At 41.4% G+C, this 24,742-nt stretch overlaps 2 protein-coding genes across 3 annotated transcripts; one reads left to right on the top strand and one right to left on the bottom strand.

Annotated features, from left to right (window-relative positions):
• The first annotated feature begins 336 nt into the window (after positions 1–336).
• Positions 337–5,899, top strand: tmem168b (transmembrane protein 168b). Of its 2 annotated transcripts, none has more exons than XM_080028636.1 (5): positions 337–1,130; positions 1,733–2,426; positions 2,823–2,965; positions 3,385–3,659; positions 4,114–5,899. In XM_080028636.1, exons 1-5 carry the CDS (start codon positions 682–684, stop codon positions 4,656–4,658), a joined length of 2,106 nt encoding a protein of 701 aa, XP_079884762.1. In that variant the 5' UTR covers positions 337–681; the 3' UTR covers positions 4,659–5,899. The 2 variants fall into 2 exon arrangements, with proteins under 2 accessions (XP_079884762.1, XP_079884761.1); XM_080028635.1 differs by having other exon boundaries at positions 4,111–5,899.
• Positions 5,900–6,314: 415 nt separating this feature from the next.
• On the bottom strand, positions 6,315–24,069 carry ptdss2 (phosphatidylserine synthase 2). Its single transcript, XM_080028316.1, has 13 exons — positions 23,856–24,069; positions 22,960–23,321; positions 18,900–19,001; positions 17,927–18,009; positions 15,142–15,209; positions 14,081–14,215; positions 13,387–13,437; positions 12,796–12,909; positions 11,606–11,724; positions 11,190–11,304; positions 10,710–10,855; positions 9,559–9,744; positions 6,315–9,322 (listed from the first exon to the last, which is right to left on the bottom strand). The coding sequence occupies exons 2-13, from the start codon at positions 23,187–23,189 to the stop codon at positions 9,169–9,171; spliced, it is 1,503 nt and encodes a 500-aa protein (XP_079884442.1). The 5' UTR covers positions 23,190–23,321; positions 23,856–24,069; the 3' UTR covers positions 6,315–9,168.
• Between the last annotated feature and the right edge of the window lie 673 nt (positions 24,070–24,742).

Genomic DNA, 24,742 nt, shown 5'->3' with positions numbered 1-24,742 from the left:
GGGGTTTTTCCATATGTAAGATTGGGATCTGAATTCATCACATCAGTTTTTCTTATTATCTTATTGTCGACTAAAAATGCTTGAGAAGTGGGAAGAAACAGGAAATTAAAGAGGATGTCTCATTTTTCAGTTATGTTTATTCTTAAAAACTCAATCTAAGCTCCACTCAAAGCACAATCAAAAGTAAGTCGGGTCATAACTTGAGTAGATACTTCTATAATACAGATGTTTTCACAAAAAAAAAAAAAAATCGGTTTATGCCTTTCTCATGGTAAAGCAATTTTGACCCTTGGCCCACTCCGTAGAAGTCAGAGTCATGGCGTCCGTCATCTGACTACAAACTTTTGACGTGACAAACTTTTTTGAACTGATATGTCTTCCACCGTACTGAGAGCTGGATTCTGGGCACGCCATCTTATCCCTTTCTAAAAAACCACAGCGGACTTCAGATGAAAAGCACAAACAACGAGCGTCAAGATGTGAATCTTGACGCGCGCGCTAACGTTGCCCTGTGCGAAGATGCGTCGCTAGTTGCTAACGGTAACTAAGCTAAGTTAGCTACTTACAACCGGCTAACCCAGCTAGGTTAACTTATTTCAGGTGAGATAGCGGGCAGTAAACGGACTACAACTTATTAAAGTGACTGTCTTTGGCGTTGTACGGTTAAAGTTTAGTATAAAAATGTGTCGTTTTCTACGCTACGGTGTCAGTCACTGCCTGCATGCGGCAATGACCCGGCTGGATGAGGTCAACGGGGAGGCGAGCATGGGCTCGTCTGTCCGGTGGTTGGGCTACCTGTCCGGCCTCAACCTGCTAGTCGCGCTGTGTTTGGGCTTGTACGCCCGCTGGGAGAAGACGGCCGAGTCCATACTACTGGTCATATTCGTGTTGGCTCTGGTGGTCCTCGGGGTAGCGAGTATCTTGCACTATTACTTCAGCATGGAGCGGGTCAGCCTCAGCCTCCTGCACCTGTGGTTCGGCTTTCTGCTCGGGCTGCAGTGTTTCTTTGACAGCACCGCCGCTCCGACGGAGAGCGACGTGAAGACGCAGGCGGCAAACTACCTGCTGCTGGCCAGCGTGTGTCTCAGGACGCTGTGGGCGCTGCTAGACAGGCTGTTCGGATACACCAGGTACCAGTTCAGTTTCACATTTTAAGATGTTACTGGTAAAGGTGTAGTCAGCGATTCTGGAGAATGCTGGTTGTCAATTTATTTTTCTTAATCAGCGAATATCTTGCACACAGTACGGCCAGGTAGCAGATGGTTAGGAGATATTAATTGATTTTGACAACTGGCTTCTCCAGAATAACTGTCTCCACCTTTGAGTGCACAAGGTTACATCAAAAACCTATACCATATAATGGTGTTATGATCATCCCAATGTTCCCAGGACTCTAGCTATGCTATGGCATAACGGTACGTTTTATTTATGTCATATTTGTTTTTGTGGACAAAATTCAGTGGTAGAAAACACTGACGTATTCACTGATATTCATGATACATTCATGTGATAAGTGATGTTCACATATATTTCGACTAGTTTTCCCCCATTCTATTCTATTCCAAATTGGAGCAACTGTAACACAAATAGTCTCCCCCCGGGGATCAATAGGGTAATTCTGATTCTGAGCCCTGTGAACATTGATACACTCGCCATGCATTTAAAGTTCCAAGTCTACATTTAAAACACTACTAACACAATCTTTTCCTGATTTTCCATTTGGCACCACCAGGTACCGTCCGGCCTTCCTCACCTCGGCGGAGCGGCTGGAGCTTGTGGGCTTCGCGGCGGCCAGCACGGCGCTGCTCTTCCAGAAGTCCCTCAGCGTGATGGTGCTGGTTGTTGCCCTGGCTACCGTCATGGTCGCCCTCCGTATGAAAGCTCTGTTTGCTCTTACCAACCTGGTCTGCTTTTCTGTCATCTCCGCCGAGCTGTTCTTCAAGTCCCTGAACATCACCACTAACCCTTTCGCCCTGGCCTGCTTCTTCAGCCAGCTCATCTGCGACCCCTTACTGGACTTCTACTTCAGCGGGCTGTCTGTGACCGAGCGCTGGCAGCCGTTCCTGGGTTGGCGCCGCCTGTTTCGCCGGATGTCCCTCCTGCCCTTAATGGCGGTGGAGGTGGCCTTTGTTGTCGTGGCGACTAGGAAGATGGCCGACCTGGAGCAGTGGTACGTGATGATCCCGGGCTTTGTGGTGTGTGCTCTCTTCTGGCTCATCTGCCACCTGGTGTTTGTCATCACCGTGTGGGGCTTCCACAGCAAGCTCAGCGACTGCCAGAGGGTGTGTCTGTCCCAGGGGGCGGGGCTTAGCGGCCTGGACAAAGTCATGGCCTCCAAGGGCGTCAGACACTTCTGCCTCATCTCCGAGCGCCTGGTGCTCTTCACCCTGGTGTCAACTGTCGCCGTGGCTGGGCTTTGTTGGCAGGTAAGGGGCAGCCACACAACGTGTTTTTAATACTTTGTTATAGTGAGATCATCTCATCTGCAAAACATTATTAAAACACAAACAATCGAAAGTTTCGAAAAATCGAAAAAGTTCAAATCCCTCTACAACTTTCCAACTTTTAACGCTGTCTTGAACTGCTGTCTTTTCCTCTTTCCCCTTGCCCTAATATACTTATGTAGAATATCACTGAGCTCCATTTGATCAAACAAAACAAGAATTAAAATGTTTGGGCTGTAATAGCACTTGGAGGCACATGCACATGCACATCCATACATCCTTTGCATTTTCTGGGTAATAATAATGTATTTCCTGCAAAAGTGTGGTGAGCCATTGCTGTGAACCAATACTGAGTTGCTCTATGAATGTGTTCTGCAGGCTTCCAGCAGCATCTTTGTCAGCATGTTTCTGCTGGTCCTGCCTCTTGAGTCTCTGTTCCACGGGCTTTTCCACGAGCTGGGGAGCAGCCTGGGAGGAACCTGTGTGGGCTACGCAGTGGTCATCCCCACCAACTACTGCAGGTCAGTTTGTAATGTGTAACAAGTGTCAAAGTTAATGATGTAGTCTCACTGTGTAGTCACACCATGGTACTATTCAATAAAAACATAATTTTTAAAAAATATGACGTCAAACATCAAAATATTCCCCTGCCTTAAATCAATATTTTGTGTTGTCAGAATGGGAAATGCACCCTGCAACATGAGAACGTGGTGAGAGAGGGTGATTCCAGTTTAAAAATAGCCACATAAAATCTATAAATGGTATTAGAGTTAGCAGGCAATTACTACATTCCTGCAGTAAGTGTTTGCCCTATAATAAATTGTAAATTGACAGGCATCTGGACTTCCTGTGTGTTCGTGAAGTCTTCTCTGACTCACTAGACAATCCCCTGAACTGTGCTTGAATGTCTCATAGATAAATTTTTTTGTCCATATTTCAGTCCCGACGGTCAGCCCATGCTGCTGCCTCCTGACCAGGTGCAGGAGCTGAACAGACGCTCCACAGGCATGTTGAACAACGTGCAGCGTTTCTTCGCCCACCACCTGATCGAGGTGTTTGGCTGTGACTACTCCACCAGCGGGGTGACACTGGAGGCCCTGCAGGCAAAGATCAAGGCCTTCCTGGAGCTACGCACTGCAGACGGGCCGCGCCACGACACATACGTCATCTTCTACAGCGGACACAGTCACCGCTCGGGAGAGTGGGCGCTGGCAGGTGAGAGGCATCAAGCTTAGTATGATTAGTAATAATGTTTATTACAAATGTGGCTGCACAGTTATCAAAGTGATCCACAATTTTGGTATTTCTGAATTAAACCTCCTATGAGGAAGTTTTAAAATGTTTATGAAACACATTTTTTTTTATGATTATAAATGACCTGTAACAGCAAATGAGAGACCATCAGTGAAAACTACTCTATTTCTATAAAGTTAATGCCTGTGCTCATGTCTGATTTTTCCCAGGAAAGTAAACTTTTTATGGCAGGAAGACCGTAACATCCTGTGTTTATGGGTGGTACTAAATCAAAGATTACTTTGCTTCACCATTGTCATATTTTTTTATTCATCTTAGATAGTCACATATAAATAAATTACCTCATTGCTACGCATCAGAGAGCCATCTTGTTGGGCAGTATTCTTTAGAGACTTTCCCTGTTCCCCATCAGGAGGAGACACTCTTCGCCTGGAGCAGATCTTGGAGTGGTGGAGGGAGAAGAACGTCGGCTTCTGTTCACGGCTCATCCTGGTGCTGGACTGTGACAACTCGTTGCCGTGGGTTAGTGAGATCAAGAAGGCAGAGGGCGTGTACGTGGCGGTGCAGGGGGCCACACTGGCCCGGGTCACTGACATAGAGCTACACGACCCCCCTCAGCTGGGAGACTTCACCGCACAGTGGGTCGAATACAACTGCAACTCACACAGCAACATCCAGTGGTGTGAGCAGGGCAGGCCGGTCAAAGCCCAATACGGTATCTCCAAACACTGGAGCGACTACACGCTGCATCTGCCCACAGGAAGTGATGTCACCAGCCACTGGAGCATGTACTTCCCCCGGGTGACCTACCCCGTGGTGCAGTTGGCCCTGTGGTGCGGCGGTCTGAACCTATTGTGGGTCTGCAACGTCTGTCTGCGATGTCTCAAGAGAGTCAAACTCAACTGGTTTCCACCGGCCATCCTGGACACCGGCCAAGGCTTTAAACTGGTCAGATCGTAGAAATAAGAGCCGTGGTATATATATCTAGTATATTTTGAAAAGAATATTTTCTAAAAGTAAACCATTTTTCTTTAGATCCTGAACTCAGGCAGCTACTGGATTGTGCAGGTGCGTCTTAGAAAAATATGAATATAATGAAAAGTTCATTTTTTTTTCTGTAATTTAACTCAAACAGTGAAACTTTCATATATTCTAGATTCATCATTACACATATTTTGAAATGGATCTATAGTAAACATACTTTTGAGAAGATCGACATTTCTGTTTTTATTTGACTGGTTTTATGTATTCTAATACTTTGAGATACTGGATTTTTTTTCCATGAGCTGTATGCAGTAATCATCAAAATGTAAACAAAAGAAAGGCCTGCCATATTTCAATTTGTGTAATGAATCTAGTATACGACAGTTTCACTTTTTGAATGGACTTTTCCATTATATTCTATGAGGTGCACCTATAAACTCGTTACTAACTTAGTTACTGAAAACTAATCGCTTAATAACTTGGTTGGTGCATTTTGAGTTGATCTTTCTAGTACCAATTTTTATAATCTATGCAAATGTTTCTATTGTGTGATTTTTAGCTTCGATTTAGAGACCTTAATATTCCTGTCAAGATATGTGGGATGAGACTGAGTACACTGAACTATTTTTGCACATTTTTTTTAAGAACATTTGTGTCGTGCCTTTTACCGTAAAAATGACCCTTATCCTTAAACCAAAGTGGCCCACGGTACATTTTCAAAAGGAAGATCTCAGGCATCAATAATATTCTAAGCTTTCTTTTTCTAGAGCTCAAATTGCTTTACTGTTCTTGTTATAAATAGTGAATTGACCTCTGTGCTGCACTATGAATTTTACACTCCTAGCTTTGAGAATATGCAACGCGCTACTTTGTGTCTGTTATAACAGCATTTTTTAATGCCTTTTAGAGGTTATTTATAAATTGTCTGTGGCTGCTTCAGGGAGTCCAGAAAGATTTTTTTTTAAACTGTACCTATGATTGCACTACAAGCAGAGGCTTGTTATAACTGCAGTAATTATGTCATAATTAACCCCAGGAATTAAATGAAATGCACAACAAGACCAATATTCTTCTTGGGGGTGACTGCAGTTTACTGGGCTATGCAGATTTATTCCAATCAAATGTTCTGTGTTTTGAAAAGGGGTTTTGTGTGGCATGATAATCAGGTGAAAGATGGGTGAAACTATGCAATAAAGGAGAAGTCGGACTTCACTGCTCAAAACCTGAATTGAATTCTCTCACTGGAAATGTTCTTTCATAACTAAATTGAAGGTTATTAAAGGTGTCAGACACAGCTCCAAAATACACTTCATGTTACTGGTAAAGTATGTTTCAAATGTGTAAAGCAGGGTTCCATGTTTTTATGATGACCTCATTATTCTTGATGTACTTGTCCAACCTGTTAGTTTTATCAGTGGAATATTTGTGTGGTGACAAAACGTAGCCTACACCAACCAGTCATAGCTTCTGTTAGGAAAAAAACAGAAACAGCGAGCTTTTGCCTGAGGCGAGAATGTTAGTCACTAGTATTAATATTCAATGCAGAATATTTGTACTTTCACATAACCACAACAAATGAAATGCTGTTTGTAATGCAATTTGCTAAAATATCAAGCAGACTAAATTCAGGTTTTCAGTAGATTTTTATTGAAAACATTATAAAATGATGTGGTGCAGCAGCATATTTCAGTTTTTAATGATCTTAAACATGTTCACATTTACACTAACAAACCATGTTGAAAATGGCTATTACAGCAAGTTGCGAATGATCATCATCAAGGGCACACAGTGAGAACATATACCGCCCTCGTGTGGCTGTGAGCGAAACTACACACCGAACCCCTCAAACACACCCTTTGTTCTTTTAGAATAGCGTTTGCAATTTTGTTCCACAGCTCATGTATGAGTACAGTTTCTGATTTCACTATTTTGTGATTTCAGAGCTGATGTGCATATTCATGAATTTGGTTGGTTTAAAGTCTTGGGCCAATCCGAGGCATGGACACGGGTACACAGTGAATCGATCGGCCCACGTCCTAAAAGCTTTTGCCTAACAAAGGGAGAAAAAAAAAAACTCTTCTCGAACTTCTATCAAGTTCACAGGCGACTGAATTAGCACAGCACAGTACAAACTTCTACATTTCAGCTAAATGTCGTTTTTAGGGTTTTGAATTTGCACAGCAATTTCTATATTCAAAAAACAGAGGGTATACATTTTAAACAGTTGCAGCCTGGATACGCATAAAAATGACTTTCAGTTTAGTGTTTATGGCTAAATGAACCGATACATGAGCAGACGCTCTCCTTTGAATAGCAGACTGCTGGATTGCATTTACAGGAAAATCCCTATCAGTCGTTAAACAGCAGGACGAAATGTGTAACACACGGAAAAATGACAACTGTTTCTCCAACAGCCACAAGACCAGAACAATAAAGCTTTCTCTGGGACTTTTTTTGGGAACAGTCAGTCAATATCCAGTCAGACTGGAACACAATCATTTTTTAAATTTTTTCAGTTTGATCGAGTTTTCACGTAAAGCTTATATTTCTATCATAATAAACGTCAAGAACATCTAACTAAGGCTAACGATTATCTTCATTATTGACTATTTCTGACTAATTTATCCATCGTTTTTGTCTTTAAGTGGATGAATGAATGGTTGTTTCCCAAAAAGCCAAAGATATTGAGTTTACTATCACATAAGTAAGCAGGATTGTTTGTCATTTTAGCTTGAAGAAAATTGAAATAAATTTATCAAAATAGTGCAGCCAACTAATTAATGGATCGACTCATCGTTAATAACCATGCAACCGACAACAAACTTCAAAATTACTTCAATGATTCCACGTTTGCACTGAGACACATTCCATGTTGCAGAAATAAGAGAGTTGACGTTGAAGGTTTGAGGTTTGCAATTTTCAACTGCAAAGAAACATTTGGTTTTCATTGATTTGACTTCCAGGTGACAACTTCCTTTTTTGTAACAAAGAAAATTGGGAGCTGACATGCACGATCGCGCAGCTGGCTTTGGGACGACTCTGCTTCAGTTTAAATGAAAATATTCGAGTTGTGCTGTGTTGGGTCTGGGTGGCATTTATGGCTTTAGCAAGAAGGAAATCTTAAGCTTTGGCTTGTTGCATGTGCAATATGGCGCACCCCACAGAGCTGCAAAAGGTTGGTTCTCTTCCAAAAACCAAATCTTAACAGTCTTTTCCCTCCACTTAACATAGTTGTTTATATTCTGTTTCAACTTCTTCCACAGACAGAACATGACAGTTTAACAAAACAGAAGAGGTAAATAAAATAAAATAAACATTTGGCATAAAAGGAATCAGACATTAAATTCACGTTCTGATGCGACTGGACGAGCCCTGGCCTTATCTACAGTCCTGTTAACAGTGGAGAAAACATTGTGATCTCTGCCATTTGTTACTGTACTGTATATAGGAGCCAACGTGTCCCCACAGCTCCCCATCAGTGTGATTGTCATGTAGTGTGTTCATTAGAGTGATGCAGATTTCTTCGTACCTCATTTCATTTCAAAATAACTTGGGTATAATCTAGTGTTCATAATTGATTTAACCTAAATAATTAAATAGTCATGACAAAAAGAAAATCACCCAAAACTAAATCCCATGTATCATGTGTAATATATCAGCAGGTAAATACTTAGAGTACGGTACTTATTTTGTTCTCGACAGACTTGACCTCAACGTTCATCATATGGAAGGAATGAGAACCCAGAACTGTATATGAAAAAGCCAATATTGTCTCCCACTTGTAAACCATGTGTTATGCTAAGAAAATAGTTCTAAAGACTACAGTATAGTAAAGTTTTTTTAACCGAACATAACAGAAGCCTATCCTTATTACCCAAGCTCCATTTTAAGTGTTTTGCCCACAATCCTAGGTTGATACTGAACATCAGTTGCTTACAGAAACTCATCCAAAAACTCCTTTTCCTCACCGGCAATGAATGAAGCCGATTCACAATGGCCGACATGTTCCTGATGTTTGTCACCTGTGCCGCTGAGAAAATGGAATCCGCTGTTCTGATTTTGTTGAATCTATCCACGTCCCTGTTCACCTATATCCCTCCCTCTCTCCCTTTAGCATCCCTCTCTTTGACCCAAAGTAATGTATAAATAACACCAAAATGTATCCTGATCTCTGTGTGTCATTCCCCTGAACGTTCTTAAAAAAAAAAAAATACAATGAGGTAAATCCCTGTAGTAAGACAACAACTAGACAATGCACCGAATGAAAATCGCCCCTTCCAACCCCTTTGCCTCTGTTGAATGACTTGGTCGATGTAGGCAAAAACAAAAAAAAAAAAACTGTCTACGCAGCAAATGCACGGTCCATCCGTTTTTTTTCCTCTTCCTTTTTGTGTTTGACTTTTCTCCTTCAGTCTTGTAGTTTTTCCCCTAATCGAATGTTATCCTTTCTCCACCGGTCCCGTTACGACACACGTTCCCCCCCCCTTCAGGACTTCCGGTGGCGCAACGTCTCCGAGCTGCCGTTCAGTTTGCTCCGCCCAGACGGGGTTGCTGTGTTACCGTTGCCGAGGGAGCGGTCCCGGTCTGTGGGCACTTCCTGTTTGATTCGACGAGTCTCTTTGTAACGCAGTGTGATGTCACTGTGAGGAGACGGAAAGGAAAGGAGACACAATATTAATACAAAAAAAAATAAAAAATTGCTTCGGGAATAGTTCTGCCCCAGCTAATTTTTTTAATTTTATCTATTCAGGCGAATATAGTATTATCAACCATTTAATAATTATACAGCCATTTTGTATCCTGAATGAGAACAGTTTTTTTTTTTTACTAAGTCTATAGTAGCTTGGTCGCCTGCCCAGTAACCCATGCTTCTTACCGTATGAAGAAGCGCCAGAGGGTCCAGCAGGCGATGATAGCCATTCCTAAGAACCAGCTCTGCATGACCACGAAGGGGATGGGCAGCATGATGGTTTTGGGGTCGTACTTCACCACTATGAGGAACTCTGTCACTGTGATGGCTGCCACCAGCCACGCCTGCTGCCCAAGCTTTCTGTGGAACTTCCTGATGGGAAAATTGCACAAGAGGTGTTGTTACAGAAAATAATAATTGGATTGTGATGTGGGCAATACCAAAATACACATTATATCATAGTAGAAAATGCATGAAAAGCTTTGGACACAATACTCTGGATATACATAAAATAACAATAGCTACTGTGTAGGTTCCTTAAAAGCAGCAGCACAGTTAAATCTGTCAGATAAGACAAAACAGCTGGCAGCCAATTCGTAATGTAGAGCTGATTGGTAATGTTTGTACTTTAGAATATTTTGTCCTAAGCCTATCCACTGTATAAAAATAAAAATAAAAAAAACATTTTCAAACTAACTACAGACTTTGAGATGTATTAAATTAGTGTCTTGTACCTGTGGGATGGGCTACTTGTTGTGTGGCATGACACGGAAATGAGTTTGACAACAACCGCCTCACATGCAATGCATACTGGTACATGTAGGCTGTTGCAGCTTTAAAGGTGCTCAAAAGAAGCGCACCTTAGTGGTGACGTCATGTCACACAGACAATTGTCAATGAACTGATGAACTGATTAGCGGGGGTGGGGATTATATAGGGACCTTCTGAATTGTTTGAAATGTTGATTGTTGATGATATGTGACCAAGAGTCATGTGTAAAGAGAGAAAATAAATGTACACTAAAGAGAGTTCCAGTTTCTGTCATCCTTGTTAAAATGTCCTGCAAAATAGGCATAAGCATGCAGTTATTTGATGCTATCTCTCTTAGCACTGAACTGCAAATACAACTGTCTGAATATCCATATGCCGTAACTGTCAGCCAAATGCCCCTGTACAGGATAGATCCATCCATCTATCTATCAATCTATGAAAAGCGTCCATAGATTCCCTAACACAGCAAAAGTATTTTTTATGAATGCGTATTCAATACAGTGTTATTCACTGTATTTGTACATGTGATGGACCTATGAAGCCACATCCAGTCTGCTGCTACTCACGGGTCATCCATGAAGTCGTAGATCTCCCTCATGGCCACGCCGCCCACGTTGACAAAGAAGACGAGCCGCAGCAGCACCAGGCAGTGTTCAGGAGGCATCCACAGGACAAACTTCAGGTAGAAAGTGTTCAGCTCTGCCAGGAGGAACTACAATGGGAGATACAAGAACACACATCTTCATTTAGGAGCACTGAGAGTCACTTATGCCCCAGTGCTACTACAGACATTGTAAGTTCATCAATAGAAATGGATGAATTATTCTATAAAATATATTACAAATTATGAATGATGGAACCCATGTAACTAAATAGCTACATATTAGCCTAGCTATTATACTGTATAGCCATTGTTTAGAAAATGAAACTAAGAATTCAAACACATTTAAAAAACACAGCAGATGATCTTGATAGTCATTGATACATTTCCTGTCAATCAACTGATTGCTTGAGAACTACAGTTATTACTTAAATACATTTCTCACCATAAAGATGATGCCCAACACAGCAAGCCAGCGCCGAAGGTTTGAAGCAGGCTTCCACTCAAACTTCACCCAGCTGTACGGTGTGAACTGGAATGCTATACGCTTTATCTTCCCCCTGGGAGAGACATGGCAGAGATACGGTTAGAGGTAAACATACAGACATTTCTAACACAGCAATGCTGGTACTTCCGTCATTAAAGGGACAATGCCAATCACCTGAATTACTTTATCTACTAGTCCACATTTTCTAAACATGAACACTATGCCTTATATCTGTCACACATTAGAGTGTGAATGAGTTATTATATATATATATTTTTTAAATTGCATTTAGTTGTTGTGATTTGTAGTTTTCAATGAATGAATCAATCAAACCCTGCTTTAGAAAGGCAGCAGTTCTCAGTGTTCAGTCGTACTTGTATGTAGGAATGTTCCACAGGCCCTGCCACTGGTAGGGCTTCATAGACAACCAGGCCAGGGTCTTCATGCCACAGTAGATCCCCAGACTGTTACACACCAACACATCCATGATCCACTACAGAGAGAGAAACAGTCATAAAAACGATGATATGAATGGGTTTTCTATTATGTTTCTTTATAGCTTTCTAATTATGTTGATATGATTTCCCCTGCTGTCACTTGTGTTGCAGCCCAGTTTCCCCAATGGTATAACAAAAGGTTCTTCCCATGCAAACAAATGACCACTTAATTGCTCATCATAAATCTGGATAACTAAAATGAAAGAGTTTTAATACTGAACCAGCTGTCATTTAGAACCAGGATATTACAAAATCAGAACGTTTCCTCAACGAGCAGGATGATTGGCCTATTGAAAAATTGTTATACGCCCTTGTTTACTGCACCCTATTGTCTGCAGCTAGTCAACAATATCCTGCAACCGTTTTGATTTGATTTATTCTTCAACTTATACAGCTAAGCTATACTACATCTTGTACAAGTCTGTCTCACAACCACCAGGCGATGGCTGTTGTCACCGTTAATCACAAGACTCACCATCTAATGTTGACTCATTTTTAGAAACACTTCTGGAGTCACATTTACTTCATTGGCGTTTCTTCACTGGAGCATTATCATATTGTGCACCATTCTGAGAACGTGCCAAATTAATCTATTTCGTCCATAACAACTAAAAAATAACTCTTCTGTGGCGCTCCGGTGGCGTAGTGGATAGAGCATGTACCATATTGGCTCCGGTCTTCATTGCAGTGGTCGCGGGTTCGAATCCGACCCATGGAACTTTACTGCATGTCATCCCCCCTCTCTCTCCCCGTCTCCCCATTTCAACTGTGTACTATCTAATAAAGCTTGAAAATGCCAAAAAAAATCTTTAAAAAAAAAAGAAAAAAAACTCTTCTTTAGTCGAGATACAGCTGACATTTTTTGTATCTTTTGACTATTTTCTTAATCATTATCTTCACAATATTATTAGTATGACAATGTATCAAATTCCTGTTTATGTATTTCATTCTTTTATATGCTGAAAAGCCTATCAGATGTAGAACTTTTGACATCTCATTTGTCTTGAGGACACACACTTGTTCTTAGGTAAGCACAGGAGACGAGCGGGGTTTATTTGTATACGTACATGGTCCCACCAGCACTCTGAGAAGTTAGGTAACTGGTGCTCCAAGCTGTATTCCAGGAACTCAAACATGACGCTGATGATCATACACATCCACCAATCACGAATCACCAGAGTCTGAGGAGGAAAGGAAGGCAGAGGGGTGACGGTGAGTAGGAGGAAAGGATTCAGAAAGGTCTGGAGTGATAGGAAGACAGCAAGATAGCATAGGAGGAAACGTAATGTTTTCCATATAAATGCATAGGAAGACAGCAAGATAGCATAGGAGGAAACGTAATGTTTTCCATATAAATGCAACGGAGAATACTGTTGTTAACTCAATATGTTCCATACGACAGCAGAGTGAAAACCCTGGTGGTCAGTGTGTTACAGAGAAGACCGATCAGATCATGAGTAACAATGGTAGCCTCATAGCAAACCTGATTCTTTATTTGCAAATACATTATAGGTTTTATCCCAATATGTCAGGAGCATATGAGTTTGTACCGGCCGTTCTTTAAACTCTCCATGGACGTGAACAATGCAATTGAAGCCAGTCATTAGGGTTACAGTGCACACAGGAGTACAGTCGTGGTCAGCCTACACAACACCAACCTTGATATACCATCCCAGGAAGTGAGCTGGAACAAAGCCATCCATCTTGTCCTGTAGAGAGAAAAACAACATGTTAATGGAACAACAAATTCTCCTCATTCATCTTTTTTTTTTTAAACGAACAACCATTAAGCATTTGTGTTATACGTTCTACCAAGTTATTTAATATCTGGTCAAAATTTGTCATTTTTCAAATAGGCTTTTTACATAGATTTTCTGTAATTTGAGAAAGTGGTGGTTTGACCCACTCTGTGGGACTGAAATCAGGCCAACAGTGGAGACTGGGTCTACAGTAGGTCATGGCAGCAGCAGACTGTCTCCACGGGGGTGAAAGGTTCTACTGTCACAGGCTATAATCTGCACCAGACACACAACCACAATAACTGTGTTTTTGTGTTTGAGAGAGAGCAAAGGAGAAAGAGAGACATGGAAGGGAGAAAACTAGTATCAAGCTATGGATGAGGAAAAGAGACTTGAGAATGACACATTATATAAGATTTGTGTAATTTTCCTATTATATGTAATGTAGGCGGAATATTACCACAATATGAATAACGGCTCGAGTCAGAAATGTAAGTTTCTGTAAGATGACTTGTTACTTACCAGGCAGGCAGTCTTCAGTGTTTTAGTCTGAGTGTGTGAAATAAACTGCATTTTCAAAATATGAGTGTGACATACAGTGAACTCTTCTCACCCAGATGTTGTGGAAGGGGTCTGTGGTGTTAGCTGGGTCGTACATGAGGCAGTTTCCTCCATAGGCGCGCTCAGGCAGCGCTACGCCGAGCTTTGGGTCGATGTACTTCATGAACTGCCGTCCATCGTGCACCGTCTGGATAACGGGGTGAAGAGAAGTTAACAGAAAACCGTCAGTGCTTATTCTCCCTGTAAAGTAGCTGCTAATATGGAGATTCAGAGCCATATTGAGACCGAAATGTCTATGTTGCAATTTGACTTTTTCCACCACTGAGTATCAAAGAAAAAAACAAAATATGCAATGTGTTTTCAAATAGACAACTGCTGTAATAAATCATATTGTCATCAATGTATCTCTGTTCCAACCGTTCACATTTAATTTGTGAAATCAGAAACTCTCCACATGACCTTTGCTATTGTTTATTTTATTTTTTTTCTTAACTGATAAAAACATAAATATATTCCTACTTGATGATATTACAATATTTCAATGAAGGCTTTAACTAAGCTCCAATTGAAATGTTCTTTGCATGAGAAGGTAGATGGCTTAAGTATTAAAAAAAAAATGTTGTGGGATTAAAATTAGACTGATAGACACAGTTTTCCAGCTTTAAAGTAGTGCTGTTTCAAAAGGGTCTGGCTCAGTGATGACATTTTAATTAAACTGGGTAAGAGATAAGAGGATTCCAGGGTTCCAGATGAAAGCGGATCACAGCAGAAAAAGTGGATTTTGGACCATATTTTGGATTGGTAGTGAGATGCCTTCAGGAGCTTCACCACAATATTTTTCAGGATGTAACATTTGCTTTGGTGTTTGGACATAACCTTATCCAACGGTCAATGTTAACATCAGTAAATGGACATGTTCATCACAGAAGTTCTGCTGCTTTGTTCTGAAAGGTAGATACTGACTTACCAAAATGGTTCAATAAAAAAAAAACAAGTGAGAGCGGCCAGCAGTCAGTTACTTTATGTGATTGGTTGCTATATTGGTTTTCTTCTGCACTGAATGTTTAAATTTGCTTCAGTCTGTGAAGGAACCGATATTATCAGAGCACCAACCTGGAACAGGATGAAGATGAGGAACAGCTCGTAGACGACAGTGACGCAAAGCCAGAACCGCCAGTAAGCTGCAGAGAGAGAGAGAGAGACAGAGAGAGAGAGAGACAGAGAGAGAGAGAGAGACAGAGTGAGAGATAGAGAGAGACAGAGAGAGAGAAGAAGTTAGGGTGAATTTATAGCAAATAATGACATGTATTACAAAGAAAACATTTGAATGACATCTGGGTATTAATACGACTACAGTATGTCGTTTAAAGGGGCAGAAGAAAGATTATGTACGAAATATGAAGTCCTAATATAATCTGATTCATGCTTTATTTTGATTACCGGTATGTCTCTCACTCTCTCTTGTCACAACATTTGGTCAGAGATAATCTGGTTTCGATTTATGTTTAGATTAATCAGTAGATTTTTTTTTTTTTTACTTTTAAGTTTAAGTTTGTTTTAAGTGGAAACACTAATAATAACTACGGTAAAAGTGTAAAGCTCTCAAGCCTGCACATTGTAATACATTCCCCAACAAAGGTTCAAATGAATCTGTCACTGTTTATGTCCTTTATTGTGAAACGATGTATGAACTCAGTTTGTGGTTGCATTTCGATGAGGTTGTAAATCTGAAAGTTCCTGTGGGTCTTTTCCCAGGATATAAATGTGTGGAGTTGCATAACAATCTGCAAAAATGCAAAAACAACAACACAACCAACTTGGCTTACTCAACAGGTCAGGGAGCAAGAGACACTCGCCCAATACAAACAGAGACACAGAGACACACACACACACCCTTGTGTTTCTCTCTCCACAGAAGGAGGGGGCGAGAGGGCACAAATAATGCAACAACAGCTGGCCAAATTCTTGCCTGGACTCTTCACGCCTCCAATAAGCGACAACTCACAGTCAGTGCGCGTCTCCATGTTACCTCCACACCCTGTTTGCTTCCTTCCTTCCTTCCTCTCCCTCCAGAGTTGGTGGGAAACATATTGTGCGATAGACCAGACCAGTCTTCTGCATGAGTGAACTGGTAAATACCCTAACCTGCAAACTACTTTTAGAAACTGTGTGGTTTAAATAGACACAGCCCTTTATAGGGAGTATCAGATGTTGGATACATAGCTGATGCTCTCATAACAAGCAAGTTAGAATAAGCTGAAGAGTTCTAATGAAAAAGCACTAATGATGGGCGACTCATTAAGTATTAAAACAGAAACCAAATGGCACGCTGTGCACACAGCTTGACTTGTGTGTTAGTCACCAGCTAACATAAGCTTCACGGTCTTTATCTAAAGCTGCTAGTTGATGCTCTTACCATCAATTTAAATACTAACAACTGGAAACTGGAAATACTTCTGCATCAGAGGGGCCGGGTCATCATACATCATACATTACACAGCTCTGCAATAGTTTGACCTTTCCAAAGTTACTAGAAAACAAATGGAAATAATTTACAGGTGCCATGGTAATCGCCACTATCTTCAGAAATTGGTGTTAAGTTACAACAGTAACTGAATATAAAATTGCGGCTAATGAATGCATTGAAGTGTAAGTGATTTGGAAGCTACGCTAGAAGAAATAAAGACACTGAGGAACAATTTTTGTATTATCTATGCATTTCTTCATTTAAACTGTGGGAGCTGTTTATGGGTTCAGCTGGCCTGGGGGACTGCCTGCCAAATGCAGTGAATTATTACCATGTGTAAACTATTCAGTGAACACTACAGCCCTTTTTAATATTACTGCTAAAAGCCAGGAGGGATGTCAACAACTTGACGTGATGAAATCCACCCTGTGTGGACTCGTTTGTTTGTTGACGTTTCATTCCTTATCCGAGAGATTTGATTGGCCCTGACCCATGCCAGGAAAACGGCCCACCTGTTTTGACCATAACTCTGCATTTACTCAGATCGTCTCCTTAATTTTGACAAGTACATTCAGCTATCCATTGTGTGTATTGACCGTAGGCACTTCACATACTGTTAGAAGCCAACATGAGATTCTTAATTAATTAATTGCTTGGATTTATATAGCGCCTTTCATGATACTCAAAGCGCTTTACAGGGTTCCAGACAATTCGTTCACACACAGTCATACCGGTGGTGGTAAACTACCATAGTAGCCACAGCTGCCCTGGGGCAGACTGACAGAAGCGAGGCTGCCATTCAGCGCCATCGGCCCCTCCGACCACCACCTCAAACATACAGCAGTCATCGAACCGCCAACCCTAGGATCATTGGCCAACCAGCTTAACCACCTGAGCCACAGTCGCCCAAAATGTTAAATGTTGCTTATGATTGCATTAGTGGTAAACTGCTCTTACTGTAGGTGCTCTTACCTCTCTACATGGGAAACGGATGGAGACACATTCAATGCACCATTACAAAGTCAGGCTCAACATCTGGGCTTCTCCTGATAATAGCATACTATATAAACAGCATAGAGTTCCTGTCTATTGCTGTAATGGCAGATATCATTTTAATATTTCAGTTTGTAAACAAGCACTTCTTTCATGCTGTGGAGGCCTTTCACAGATGCCGTTTCACATTTTCCATTATGAAAGTTGATACATATTGACATACTCTGGACATGACTCAGAGTGGAATGAAACAGCTCTGCAATAGTTTGACCTTTTTCAAATTTCCCAGTGCACAAAATGTTTGCCCCCTTTTCTGAAACTAGACAGCGTTTATTTGAGTGAGATACCAGCCATTTGGAAGATATAAAATCTTGCCCTTAAACTGAGAAATCGAGATCAAATGAGAATGTTTATTTTCTATGTTTATGATCTTCTTACCTGGATGTGGTCTGGTGAAGGGCCCATCTTTGGCCTGTGTCACTCCAAAACAGAGGAACACCAAGATGCTTGCCACAATCCCCCTACAAAGGAACAATTACAAAAAATTATAATAATGATTTAAACGTATGGTATACTGTTGAATTTTTATGACAAAGTGATTGAAAACAAGCAGTCTCCTGAAATGCTGAATCCACTTGAATCAAGATGCCTGTTTCAACAGCTGACCATGAACTTTTACTCCATATTATGATTCCCACTGTGTTTACCAAGAGAAATGAGGCCAATCTGAACCCGCTGCTGTCAGGCTGAGATGCCTTTAATCGCTGTGTTGACAAAACCAGGAGACAAGGCCAGGAGGGCAAGGCATGCTCTGGAAATACAGGGGAACCTTAGCAACTGGACACACAAGATCTCAGCTTGTGTTCCAATGAGTGGGGTTGTATTAGTGTGCGTGTGTATGGTGTGTGTGGGTGTGATTAATTGTGAGTGTGTGTGTGTGTGTGTAGGTGAGAAAGTGAATGTGTGAATGTGATTCAGAGAGCACAATTATGTGTCAAAGTGAGGGTACGTGTGTGAACTAATAAGAGAAACCAATTAGCTCAGATGACAATGTTTCAGTGTGTGTGTGTGTGTGTGTGTGCTCTGCTGCCAGGAAGAAGCTCTAGGGTCTTAATTTCGAAGAGCAGGACCGCGCTGACAGCAGCAAATCCTGTTAAGACCCAAAATCACAAGCAAACAGCAATGTACACACAACCCACAATCACTCATTGTCTCTGTCACAAACACACACTCATGTGTCCTATTTTGCAGCTTGCTTGTGCTTGCCCTTTCTTGAATTCTTCAAATTAAACTCCGACACAGATATTGCCACTGAGTTTGAAATAAAAAAAACATCAAGTAAAAAACAATTGGGCAGCCTGCTTAATCCTTGAGGATGTTGGCTTGCAGGTGGTGAGTGCAGCCCACTGACCTCTTAGTGTTGTAGGTGGTGTCCTGGGGCGTCTCTTCCAACAGCGTGACGTAGACTAGAGCACAGGTGAGAATGAACAGCACAGTCACAGTATGGGCTCGCCTGCACAGAGAGAGGGAGAGAGAGACATTAACATTTGTATAACATTTTTATTTTTTTTAAATCAACAGGCGCTTTCTAAAAGCCACTTGAAGCAGAACTTTCAGTATAATTAATGCACTTTTTGAGCTGAGAACACATTGGTGATTGATTACTACCAGTATACCAGTGACTGCAAAGCTTTGTTTCTGAAAGTCAAAGTAAATAAAGGGAGTGGTGTTGAGATAAAACAAATATGTTTCAGTTGGAAACCTGGCTTACTCCATGTAGAGATAGTTTCAAAAAGGGTGTGCAACCTGCAAAGCCAAAATGAGGTTTAGATTGTACAAGTCAGTTCAACGTTTTCTTCCCATACCACCCTTTGGCGGGTAACAGACTTTGGCCTGTGTTGTATGACAGTTTAACATGTAATCTATACATCCATGCTATCTGTAGGATGTATCTCAACTCAAGGGGCAAAGTTGTATTTAACCCATACTGGTATCAGTCACCAGGACATACTGTATGGAATGAGTAACCTAAAGGCACGTGAATTGTATTTGGAAAGTCGACCAGGACAAACTTCCAAGATAATTGATTGGGATATCAGTTAAATGTTCAATGGCATACTTGGCAAGCTCATATTGATCATTAGAATCAGACAATATTTCTTACAATTATACCGTCAGGATCGGGGCAGATCCAAGCCCTTGTAAAACACACTCAAAACACTCCAATGAGCTCAGTTTAAAACACTGAGACCAAACAGTGTTGTGAGACACTTCCACTGTATTGTGAGGATCATTGTGAAGTAAGTTAACAGCAGCCAGCAGAGTAAATTAAACTAATGATATGACAATGTGCACCATTAAGTAAAAAATTGCAAAAGTGTGGCTCTTTTTATGCTTTTTATTTAATCGTTTTGGGACCTCAAATCGAGGTCAATGGCACAGAGGTATTAGCCCTATCAGTCTATAGCTGCTACACAGACAATGGCCTCTACCGGTTATAAAAAGAGAGAACACCACCAGTATGATTAGTTAGGGGTATTTAAGATTGCCATTAAAAATATGCAATCAGAGATTCTGGAGAATGCTTGTTGTTAAAACCTCATTTTGTTGTTGTCAAAATCAGTGAATATCTCCTCACGATCCGCTACCAGTCCTTACTGTGTGTGTGCTGGAAAAAATATCCAGTGTTGTTAATACACAGCCTAGGCACGGTTAATGGGCATGTTGGTAGCTACGTTGGACCCTCTTTGTTTACATATCAGTTTACAGAACATGTTGAATACTGGATTATTTTGTCAGTGCACACACAGTACGATCAGCATGCGGATCGAAAGGAGATAGATATTAACCGATGTTGACAACAAGCACTCTCCAGAGTGGTAGACTTCACCTTTAAAGTATGGTTTGAAAAAGCTTATCTTTACATTGGGGCCAATGATGTCACCTGTCAAACTCAAGAACGTCTCTCGCCCACCTGCCAGGCTGCTGGCTCAGAGTCTGAATCACAGAGACAGCACGCCACCAGGTATAATTAGCATACTCTCTCCACCTCCTTATCCAACCTGTTATGCAGGAGACACAAGGGAGGGCATGACTTCTCCCTCGCTTGACAACCACAAAACACACGGGAGTGAAAAGCACTGAGGTATATAGAGCATCCAGATGAAACAAACAGAAAGAGCACATCTAGAAAGATTCGCTAATGTTGTCTTCAGACCGACTGGAGGGTCAAAATGAGCTTACCAAATACAATTTGTGACTTCATTGGGCTAAAAAAATGTGACCTAATTTAATACAGCACACTCGATTGTGAATCTAATGGAATTGACCGCAGCACCCTCTGGTTTCCCTGATCTCAGTTTGGTATGAATCACAGCTTCACTGGCCTTGTGACTCTTAGTCAACATTAAAAAAAAAGTAAAAGCCCAGTTTTCTTTCCAGTTTCTTCTTCTCTAGAAATATATAAAAAATAAAACTTTTCCCAAGATATTGCCATTAGTCAAAATGCAAAAAAAAACACTCTAAGACATCTGTTCCAACTCTAAATGTGTGGGCAGCGATGCTATTTATGGAAAATTCAGAAGTGTTGTGCCAGCAAAAATGTTTTGCTTCATCAGGCTGAGTTCTATAAAAGGTCTGTCCGAGCTATTCCTCTTTTCTCACAGATAATATAAATTCCCCAGTCCGTGTGTTAATAAGGCAGGTTGGATGTCACATGGTTACCCACAACCACCATCAACATACAGACACACACAGCAATGTGCTTCTGTAAATCAGCTCTTAAAAACTGCCTATCGTGGTTAAAGTTGAGGTAGCTGTTTGCGTCACTAGAATAAATTGCTGAATGTAAATATTAGATTGCGTATGACAGGAAGGAATAAGATGCTACACATTTTCAGTCACATGTACTCTCCCCCTTTCTTTGTAGTATAGGTTTATATATGCAATGTTAGCCCGTAATATCCAGGATGTATCATTATTCACTGCGGCCACAAGTTTCCTTGTTGACCACAAGGTAAACAGCTTCATAAAGCCATTACCCAGCACTCCATTAGAACAAACTGGGTGTTCCAATCCACCATCCAACCAGTGCGAGGCCAAATTCCTTAACGACACTCACACAAATCACAAGCAGAGCCTAAACTGGGATAGCCTCATAAACTTCCAATGCCATATCTTCATATTGCATCTTGTTGTGCGACTACACACACAGTAGCCAGTTTATTATGTGCACCAGTTTAATACATCAACCCTGTGTAAAACCTAATCTCCAATAGGATTTATAATGTCCAGTATGTATTGTACAGCAAATGTATTCAACTTCATGGTCACTTTGAAGGTTGCAGTTTGCAGTGCGGTTGAATGATACTGCATAAACCAAGCGGTGTTTCTTGTATCTGGTCTACCCATTTTTTTATAAATGGGGTGGTCATGTATTACAAATCCCTCTACACACAGCAGGATGCTTGTACTTTGATCTTTACATGAAAAGACAAAGGTATCTCCGCATCCTTGTTCCTATTAAGGCCTACAGTATTAGAATAACAGGAAACCCTGAATGTCTCTGGTGACACAGTGTTGAACAAATTCTCATTAAGGTTTCTGTCTGGGAGAACCAGTCTCCTGCGCTGCCAAATATATTGGATAGCTTAGTATAATCTTAGTGCCTGATGTTTACCACACAAAAACACCTACTCGGGCTTAAATATTCCTGGAGCGACACAGGCTGAAGAGCAAAAGTAGTTATATTTATTAAAGCGCGGGCTGCAGAAGAGAATGTCACTTTTCCAGACTGGCGTCATGCCCTCACATCGCGCCACCTGCATCCTGCACGTCATCACATTGACTGTGTGTGTGTGTGTATGTGTGTGTCAGTGGGCAATACAGAATTCGTTACTCCAGTTTACCGCATGACCAAAGCATCTGTTCTGTCTTTGGTTCTCTTTCTGCTGAAGGTGCATGCTGGGATATTAGCTACTGGCTTGTCATCAACAAGCACTGAGCTTGGATGTGCAATGTAAGCAGCATCCATGACAGCCCGGCAGACGTTAGCGGAACACCTTTAAAACTCACACCTTGTGGAGCAATAAGCCCATGGTGATTCCTCAATGCCATTTGAACAATTCACCAAAACAAATGAAAGCCGCCTTAAACTGAGACAATGTTGTTCAAACATATTACTTTATGTTTGAACATTATGGAAGGTCAGAGTCAGACAGTAGTTTTATTGTTAGTAAAGAAGGTCAACTGAGCTCTGTCTTTCAGTTCACCTTGAAACCTATTATATCACGCCCCGTGTTCCCTACTTAAACTCATGCCTTTTCTCTCTTTGGAACTATACATTTGAAGTATTTTATTTGGTCACTGATCAAAAATACAACAGCATCACGTTCAGGTGCTGCAGCGTTCTGTAGCCTATTTGACATGTAGTATTGTTGACATTGCAACAGAGAGAGACAGAGGGCACTCACCAGAAAAAGGTGTTGGTCCCGTCGTCATATACTTCGCATTCCGTGTTCCTCCGGTGCAGCAGGCACTCCCTGGAGCTTTGCTTCATCACACCGGCTTTGATTGGGGATTGGCTCTGATCCAGACTGACCGGCTCGTCCTTGACCTGCTCGCCGGCGGATGCGGCTGTGGCGCACTTTCCCGAGGCGCTGATCGCCGCCACGCTGCTTTTCTTCGACTCGGGCTTAGTCATGGCTTTATCTATAGGGTCCGCCCGACCTTTCTTTTTTTTAAAGACTGATTCTGTGCGGGCTTGCTTTATCCGTGGGCACCGCTCACGTGTACTGTCATCCGCGTCAGCCCCACCCAGGTGACTGTCAGCATCCTGAGGTGGTCGGGGAAAGAAATTAACGTTACTAAGGCGATACAAAAGGAGGAGAGAGCATAACCTGAAAATCACGTCCTACAGTTGTTTTAATCTGCGAGTTCGTGAACACCGCCCAGCAAGGCACGGCACAGTAAAGGACAGTACAGACCTGTTTGTGTAACATTAGAAGAAGTGTACCTTCGACTTTACTTCTCAACTTATAGCTACACAATGAGTGGGCTTTGTGTCAGCAAAGGCGACCAATATACATAATGTGGTTATGAGAGAAATTGGTTTGAATGTATAGCTTCCAGGTGGTAAACAAATCACGTTAGCTGCAATGCGATGATGAGTCAGACAGTTTGGCTATCTGCGTTAGCTATTTGTAGCAGGCTATTTTTTCACAATTTGACCTCGCTTACAAGGCTAAGTTAACTGACAAGCTTGTTAACAATTAACCCTCTTCCCTCGAGACTGTGTTTTACCAGTTGTGTGTGAGGAAAGTGTCCGTACCGTGGTTGTTTCCATTAAATTCAAGCTAACATTACTTACCAGTTGATTTTTTGGGATTACTGACTGAGGTCCAGATGAGCTCGCGAGCTGCTAACGCTACATCAGAAGAAGCGCTTCGCATCCGTTTAGTTGGTAGAAAGGAAGAAATAATAATTTAGCAGTAAACTGTGTCACATACCGACCAGAGACTGCGTCTACTGTGGCAACAAGAAGACAGCCCGCTCAACACCATGAACTGTCTGTCGGCTGCACTCCAGACACATGCATCACATGGATTTAGAGTAGATTTGTTGTCAAGTAACTACAACAACGATACAGAATCCGGTCAAATATTTTCACTATAAAAGACGCTCGACTAGACCACATTGGTTTTTATTTTATTTTGAAAGAATAGTTTTAAATGCGGAAGTTTTCCTTCTCCTGCTTTCCGCAACGGTGTCACATTGACAGCCTGACCTATCTGGCGGGTTTAGCTGAGGATCATCCGACGGTGCGCTTTGTCTGTAACAGTTTTTGGATTAATGTTAAAGTTTTTTTTAAATGCCACAGCGACAGTGGGTTTCATGGAAAACAACTCAGACAGAGTGCGACATTGAATGTGCCGAAATGCACGAAATATTGCTCTCAAAGACCGTCTTGTTGCAACAACATGGTTTAAGTAATTGGTGACTCGTCACTTCCGCCCAGCCCACGCGTCACGAGCGTCACGAGGGAAGCAACGATATATAAAAACGAGAAAAAATAAGCAAATAAGTAAACTCATTTTATTACTACTATAAATAAATACCAATATTGCTACTGATAGTATTGTTATTTTCAATAAATCATTATATTAAGTTAACTTGACGCATTTTTTTTAGTATGACACCCAAATCGTTATGTAGCCTTAAAAAGAATCACAGTGGACATAAGGTAACACTTTACAA

The sequence above is a fragment of the Ammodytes marinus genome (assembly GCF_949987685.1).
Source record: "Ammodytes marinus genome assembly, chromosome: 5".
Lineage (NCBI taxonomy): Eukaryota > Metazoa > Chordata > Actinopteri > Uranoscopiformes > Ammodytidae > Ammodytes > Ammodytes marinus.
The sequence above is the reverse complement of the archived record's forward strand: the minus strand, read 5'-3'. Positions and strand labels throughout refer to the sequence as shown.

What these genes read in the sequence shown, in the direction of transcription:
- tmem168b (XM_080028635.1), top strand. Translation starts at nt 682, where the DNA reads ATGTGTCGTTTTCTACGCTACGGTGTCAGTCACTGCCTGCATGCGGCA. An exon ending in TGGCTGGGCTTTGTTGGCAG is followed by an intron (nt 2,427 to 2,822) that starts GTAAGGGGCAGC and finishes TGTGTTCTGCAG; the next exon opens with GCTTCCAGCAGCATCTTTGT. An exon ending in GGGAGAGTGGGCGCTGGCAG is followed by an intron (nt 3,660 to 4,110) that starts GTGAGAGGCATC and finishes GTTCCCCATCAG; the next exon opens with GAGGAGACACTCTTCGCCTG.
- ptdss2 (XM_080028316.1), bottom strand. Translation starts at nt 23,189, where the DNA reads ATGACTAAGCCCGAGTCGAAGAAAAGCAGCGTGGCGGCGATCAGCGCC. An exon ending in CAGAGTGCTGGTGGGACCAT is followed by an intron (nt 11,725 to 12,795) that starts GTACGTATACAA and finishes CTCTCTCTGTAG; the next exon opens with TGGATCATGGATGTGTTGGT. An exon ending in TGGAACATTCCTACATACAA is followed by an intron (nt 11,305 to 11,605) that starts GTACGACTGAAC and finishes TGTCTCTCCCAG; the next exon opens with GGGGAAGATAAAGCGTATAG.